This window comes from Bufo bufo, chromosome 4, assembly GCF_905171765.1.
Source record: "Bufo bufo chromosome 4, aBufBuf1.1, whole genome shotgun sequence".
In the NCBI taxonomy this organism is placed as follows: Eukaryota; Metazoa; Chordata; class Amphibia; order Anura; family Bufonidae; genus Bufo; species Bufo bufo.
Genome location: NC_053392.1, coordinates 32,357,843 through 32,365,665, shown reverse-complemented (window position 1 = coordinate 32,365,665; position 7,823 = coordinate 32,357,843). Strand labels below are relative to the sequence as shown.

General features: G+C 39.0%; 1 protein-coding gene across 1 annotated transcript; it reads left to right on the top strand.

The window, feature by feature from the left end:
- The first annotated feature begins 1,269 nt into the window (after positions 1-1,269).
- On the top strand, positions 1,270-5,160 carry LOC120998936 (olfactory receptor 13F1-like). The gene is made up of 2 exons (XM_040429813.1): positions 1,270-1,287; positions 4,192-5,160. Exons 1-2 carry the CDS (start codon positions 1,270-1,272, stop codon positions 5,158-5,160), a joined length of 987 nt encoding a protein of 328 aa, XP_040285747.1.
- Positions 5,161-7,823: the final 2,663 nt, after the last annotated feature.

Sequence of the window (7,823 nt, the reverse complement as noted above, 5' to 3'; positions counted from 1 at the left end):
CCAATGCTTGCTCGGTTAGCTTGCGTAGTGACAGCCAAATTATCACAATTTGGAAGAGGGATAACTACTGGCTCTCCACCATGTCGCTACTGGTCCAAAATGGGTGTCTTTTTTACTCCTACTGAGAGGTAGAATAAACTGAACTAGTATGGAGACATCCTATGTAGTCAGTTGGCCGCTGTCTATGTGTTCCATCGCCCATCCTTACGAAGGTCTGGGGGTAGGGGCAGGAGCAGTACCAACTCCATCAGCAGCAACTTCAGTCTAGAGTCCCTGGTGATCAGTTTTCTTCACCCACCTAGTGAAGAAACCACCCATCAGCAGCAACATGGAAAAGAACCTAAACCAGCAGGTGGTGGCATAGTGCACCCTGCCATGCCACATGGAATATCCCCTGGACTACTGGGCAGCCAAACTTGATTTGTGACCACAACTGGCCGAGTTTGTCCTGGACAAGCTTTCCTGCCCGGCCAGTAGTGTGGCATCAGAGTGGGTGTTTAGTGCGGCTGGGGGCATAGTAATCCCACCCAAAATGTGGAGAGAATTACCTTTATGAAGATGAATCAGGCATGGATCTGTCAGGATTTCCACACACCACTGCATGATGCATAAGACTAGATCATTCTTGGTGCCATACCTTTTCTTCTGGCCTCCTGCTTCAGCCACTATTCAGATATTGCCACCCTCCTGATGCAACATACCTGCTGCCATGTGCTCCCACTGCCACCCACCATCTTGTGCTGTTACTGCCACTGCTTTTGGCCCCCACCTTATCACTCTGTGACTGGGCCATGAGTGCTCTCTTTCACTCTATAGTAGAATATTGGCCACTGCACGGTTCTTTATACCTGATGCTAACATTGACCTGTAAGGCTGAATTCCCACTTGAGTTATTTGGTTAGTTTTGTCCTCGTAACTGACCAAATTAGCGAAATGTGACGTGATTCTAAGAGTGATGCCTGTTTTCTACGCGTCATACTGAATTATTCAGTATTTCCATACTGAATTATTCTGTATTTTCATAACTTTTTTCTATACAAAGGAGGAAATTAAGCAACTAAAGCATGAGGTGGTCATGCGGAGGTTAATACTACGGTAGCGTCTCTGAGACTTTCCTATCCTGCAGGGAGGAAATATTTTATAGTAGGAAATTAAAATGAAAAATCAATATATTATAATGACAACAGAGATTGAGATTAATCCCAAGGGTTTAGTTTTCTTCTTATAAATATTGCCAAAATTCTTAATAGCAAAAAGGAGACCCTGAAGATGTCGGGCAAAGAGATGGTATGTCCTATGTCACACTCTTCATAATACAATTATTCAACCCTACAATGGGATCCAGTGTCCAGGAGATTTTATATCATGAATAAAATCTACAGAAACTAAATTATGTTGTAGAGGGACAGAGTTAGCGTTTTTTGCTTCAAAGACAAGTGAAATATTTATTTTATCACTGATTTTACTTTCATTGGCTTCATCCGGCTTATCTCCTCAACAACAAAAAGGTTTGGACACCTGAAATCCAACTGCTTGATCATTACCTTTCTCTGACGTACCCGTACACACCAAATACTTAGCTGTTTCATTTAAAATTGATGGTTTTCAGGTAACATTCATCTAACGTTAGCTTTATACTACAGTCTCAACCTGTTTTGCTTTCGAACACCACAGGAATTTTTAAAAAACTTAGGAAAACATGCCTCCAGTTCTTTGCAGTGTATTGCATCTTATTATATCTCCCATCTCTTAGCTTCTCCCTAACCTTTCTACTTTACTACTTTCCTCCTGCCACTCAGATTTTCTGGTATATTTGTATATTTGGTATTTTTTTATAAATAAAAATGATTTTTATTTTACTCCATTTTACCAGTGTCATGAAGTACAATATGTGATGAAAAAACAATCTCAGAATGGCCTGGATAAGTGAAAGCGTTTTAAAGTGACACTGGTCAGATTTGCAAAAAATGGCCTGGTTCTTAAGGTGAAAATGAGCCTGGTCCCTAAGGGGTTAAGCAGAAAGGAATCAAGTTTTCATATGGAAAAAAATGAAGAATATTCTAAAAAACAAATATATAGCAATATAAAGAATATATTCATTTTTTAGAATATTCGCATTATTTTTTCCTATCTGTACAGTTGTTCGCATACTCCTCCCCGAAAAGCGTCCCCGTCACCATGGGAACGCCTTTGGGATAGAAAATACCATCGGATCTGAGTTTTCCCTGAGTTAGTGAAAACTCAGATCCGATAGTATATTCTAACCCACAGGCATTCCCATGGTGACGGGGACGCTTGTCGGAGAGCAGTATGCCAAAGTGGAATAACAGTACACATTGAAAAAAAAAAAAAGACGAATATTCTAAATAACGAATATATTCGCTATATTGCTATAACTTAGTTTTTTAGAATATTCGTCATATTCGTCATATTCTAAAAAAACAAAGTTATAGCAATATAGAGAATATTCGTTAAAATACACATATAATAGACTGTAATTTAGCTAATATAGTGCTATAATCTTTTTTTATAGTCTTTTTTTGTCTTTTCTGGACTTCAGTTTTGGAAAAAAATGACACTATTAAAAACAAATACTATAGCGCTATATTAGATAAATTGCAGTCTATATGTGTATTTTACGAATATTCGCTATATTGCTATAACTTTGTTTTTTAGAATATTCGTCATATTCGTAATATTCTAAAAAACAAAGTTATAGCAATATAGCACATATTTGTAAAATACACATATAGACTGCAATTTAGCTAATATAGTGCAATTGTATTTTTTTTAATAGTGTACATTTTTTCCAAAACTGAAGTTCAGAAGAGTTAAAAAAAAATTGACTATAAAAAAAAGATTATAGCACTATATTAGCTAAATTACAGTCTATACGTGTATTTTACGACTATCCAAAAAAACAAAGTTATAGCAATATAGCGAATATTCATAAAATACACATATTAGCCATAGCCATAGCCAACCAATAGGAAAGTTGCCTTATACAGTTAAAAGAAAATCGCATTACGCGAATAATTAAATCGCATATTATTCGCCATAAATAGAATAAGAAATATCGCAAAATTGAATATGGCACCTCCCGCTCATCACTATTTATGATATGCTTTAGTCAGGTCATCACAGTAGTATCCTTTGGTCTCCTTCTTCATAAAGACAACACAGTATATACATTGAGGAACAGAAGTTTTTGAACACCCTGCAATTTTGCAATTCTCCCAGTTAGAAATCATGGAGGGGACTGAAATTCACATTGTAGGTGCATTCCCACTCTGAGAGACAGAATAAATAAATAAAAATCTGGAAATCACATTGTATGATTTTTTAAGTATTTGAACACCTAAGAAAATCAGTGTTAATATTTGGTACAGAAGCCTTTGTTTGCAATTACAGAGGTCAAATGTTTCCTGTAGTTCTTGATCAGGTTTGCACACACTGCAACAGGGATTTTGGCCCACTCCTCCACACAGATCTCCATTAGATCTGTCAGGTTTCGGGGCCGTCGCTGAGCAACATGGAGTTTCAGCTCCCTCCAGAGATGTTCTACTGGATTTAGGTCTGGAGACTGGCTAGGCCACTCCAGAACCTTTATATGCTTCTTACGTAGCCACTCCTTGATTATCCTGGCTGTGTGCTTCGGGTAATTGTCATGTTGGAAGACCCAGCCACGACCCATCTTCAATGCTCTGACTGAGGGAAGGAGGTTGTTGCTCAAAATCTGACCATAAATGGCCCCATTCATCCCCTCCTTAATACAGTGCAGTTGTCCTGTCCCGTTCGCAGAAAAGCACCCCCAAAGCATGATGTTACCCCCCCCATGCTTCACAGTGGGGATGGTGTTCTTGGGATGCAACTCATCCTTTTTTTTCCACCAAACACGACGAGTGAAATTTAGACCAAAAAGCTCTACTTTGGTCTCATCTGACCACATGACTTTCTCTCATGCCTCCTCTGGTTCATCCAGATGTTTATTGGCAAAATTCTTTCATACTTACTCTTCTGTACAATTCCTACTCTCCCGCAAATGTTAACAGAACGAGTCACAACTTGAACTTGTTCTATTCCATTTTGAGTTTGATGTAAAATTTTGCACTTTTTGATTTCTTGTTTTTTATATTTATTGCTTTATGGGTGATATATGGTATTCGTTTTTATCTTCTATGTATGTTGCAGGGTTACAACACTGAAGATATATATTTTACATTTGATTTTGGAAACCAAACCTTGTTCGATACACTTTTTTTTATTGGTTTTCCTCACACCCTGAAGACGAGAATTTTATTGTTTGTTGGTTTGTTACCTATTTATATATTGACCATTTTAGTGAACAGTTTTCTGATTTGCACTGTTATCTTCAGTCCTCAGTTGCACACACCCATGTATTATTTTCTCTGCAATTTGTCTTTTATTGACATGTTTTACTCATCAAATCATGATCTAAAAATGTTGTTTGACGTATTTACTGTAGAAAGAAGAATTTCGGTGACCGGCTGCCTGACACAAATGTACTTTGGTTTGATTCTAGGGGGTACTGAGTTTGTGTTATTGGCTGTCATGGCGTATGACCGGTTTATCGCCATTTGCTTTCCCTTACATTACACCATCATCATGAGCTGGAGGACATGTAAATACATCACAGTCATTATGTGGTCAGGGAATATAATTTTATCCGTAATCCCGACCATAGGAAAACCTTTTCTATTCTGTAGAGGAAACCAGGTCAATCATTTTGTTTGTGAGAGTGTAGTCCTTCTAGAGTTGATCTGTGGAAACATTGTCTTCTATGAATTATTTATATTTATTGGGAGCTTGTTTAGTCTATTCTTACCATTTGTTTTCATTGTTTTCTCTTACATCTGTATCATTATATCGATATTAAATCTCAGCTCAGTAGATAGCAGATCAAAGACATTTTCCACATGTGCTTCACACTTGATTGTGGTTTTTATTATCTATGGGACGTGTATGACCACGTACATGAGGCAAGAAAAAGGGGATTCATCCAGTGTAAAATATGTTTCTATAATATATATCATCATTGCTCCTTTATTAAATCCTTTCATTTACAGTTTAAGGAATAAAGAAGTGAAAAAAGCATTTTGGAAAATGTTGACCAGATATTCAGTTCCACATTCATTATAATTTCTGTGCCAGGAACCCCTTTTTTTTAAATAATAATAATTTAACTAACCTTAATCACTTGATCGCGCAGCCGGCATCTCTTCTGACTTCTTTCTTTGCTCTGTGCAGGAACAGGACCTGTGGTGACATCACTCCGGTCATCACATGATCCATCACATGATCTTTTACCATGGTGATGGATCATGTGATGGATCATGTGATGACCGGAGTGACGTCACCACAGGTCCTGTTCCTGCACAGAGCAAAGAAAGAAGTCAGAAGAGATGCCGGCTGCGCGATTAAGTGGATTAAGGTGAGTTAAATTATTATTTATTTATTTTTTAACCCCTCCAGCGCTATTTTACTTAGCATTATATATTCAGAATGCTATTATTTTCCCTTATAACCATGTTATAAGGGAAAATAATACAATCTACAGAACACCGATCCCAAGCCCGAACTTCAGTGAAGAAGTTCGGGTTTGGGTACCAAACATGAGCGATTTTTCTCACGCGAGTGCAAAACGTATTACAATGTTTTGCACTCGCACGGAAAAATCGTGCATGTTCCCGCAACGCACCCGCGCCTTTTCCCGCAACGCCAGTCTGATAGAGGCCTAATACAGATGTTGTAGATTGCCCAAAAAGTCTTTTTTTGCTAACAGAATATGAATGCTGTATATATTAAACTTGATTTTAACACTTGCAGATCTGGAAAATATATATTTGTGCTCGGAATTTAATATGTAATGGATGATGTCAGAGATAGAAGTTGGTTGTGGTGTGCCGAAACCAACGTCCGAGTGGGCCTGTAAATAAAAGAGGGCCCACCAAGGGGAATTGTATGTACTAAGGGTGCTGGTGGGTGGGAACACTTGAACTCGACGGCAGAGGTGAGTAGGGGCTGGGTGTTTAAGTAGGGGACTAACTCCTCCCACAAATTCAGGCCTAATGGCCTTTCTACATATGGAAAATACCGTTTTTTGGAAAAAAAAGTGTGTTTTTCAAACCCCCGAAAATGATGGGTGTATTTCTACCTTAAATTGCACACTGACTAATCCAGATGTTGTAGATTGCCCCCCAAAATAGTGATTTGCAATGTCCCAAAAGCTCAGATGCAGTGCTGGTGCACTGAGCATGCATAAAATGGCCGCCGCCACCCACCTAACTAACAGAATTATAAAAGTTTTTTTTTTTTTGGTCAATGGCCTCAGGGCAGTGTAAAACGATTGTGTCCTGCACCCACACAACTATTTCTAGGTAGATCGCTGAGCTAGATTCTCTCCTATTCTTTCCCTGAAATCACAAGTCCAGCAGCATCCTCTCCCTACACTTGTAACAGCAGAGTGACGTGCAGCGCTACGTGACTCAAGCTTATATAGAGGCTGGGTCACATGCTGCACTGGCCAATCACAGCCATGCCATTAGTAGGCATGGCTGTGATGGCCTCTTGGGGCAAGTAGTATGACGCTTGTTGATTGGCTGCTGTGCAGCCTTTCAAAAAGCGCCAAGAAAGCGCCGAACACCGAACCCGAACCCGAACTTTTACGGAAATGTTCGGGTTCGGGCCCGGGGTCCAAAAATCCTAAAGTTACCTTACAGTTCGAGTTCGCTCAACCCTAGTCCCTATTACTAAATATACTGCCTCACTTTGGACTTACTTAAGCCTACAATATTCAGGGCAGTGTAGGAACCAGCTCCATACGTACTCTGCTCAGAAGTCCTAGGTAGATGGGCGTGTTCAGTCTAAAAGAGGTGCTACCCTCAATATATTGCAAGAAAATTTAGACTAGAACCTTCAGAATCACAGGTGCATATCCATGAAGCAAACATAATTACAAAATACAAAATGGCTGCACATCGTTATATATGCAAGCAATAGAGCTAAGAAATGGGGGTCATTCTAGATAATAGTGGTACAATCCCGACTATAAATGAATAATGGAAGCTCTTAGCGCACATACGTGTCGGGCCCATCTTCTAGGCGTCCAGCCTCAATCAGTTGTTAGTTGAAGCAGGAATATCAAAACCTGCAATCTGTATTTTGTGGACACAGGTATATGGAAAATCTCTATTACTATTTTGTGGTAGCTGATATATTGAAGGCCTCATTCAGTTGTTAGTTGAAGCTGGTATATCACCCCCAAGCAGTAATTTTGTGGATGCAGGTATATGGAAAACCTCTATCACTATTTTGTGGAAGCTGATATATGGCAGGCCTCAATAATTTGTTAGTTGAAGTTGGCATATCACGCTCAAACAGTAATTTTGTGTATGCAGGTGTATTGAAAACCTCTATCACTATTTTGTGGAAGCTGATAGCGATGGACGAACATCAGCCAGGACGGTTCGTGAACGCGATCGCGCGAACAGGATCAAATTTTTGCCAACCATAAGTTCGCGCCGGGCCCCATTCCCTTTCATGGCATGCAAAACTGAAAAACCTTCAGCTCATATTTGCAATCACCAAATACTTAGTATAAGTGTACAAATAGTTCCAAATAGTCCCACAACATGGACAGAGACATACTAGAGGGGGATAAATGACAAAAATTCCAACAAAAAAATATGTATCTTAATAAGGTGACATTTTTATGCATAAAAATTAGGCATTCACCTGACATAAAAGAAATTCTGATTATGTGGCTCGAGGAACATTATGCGGTCAATGGATAAACTTTTTAC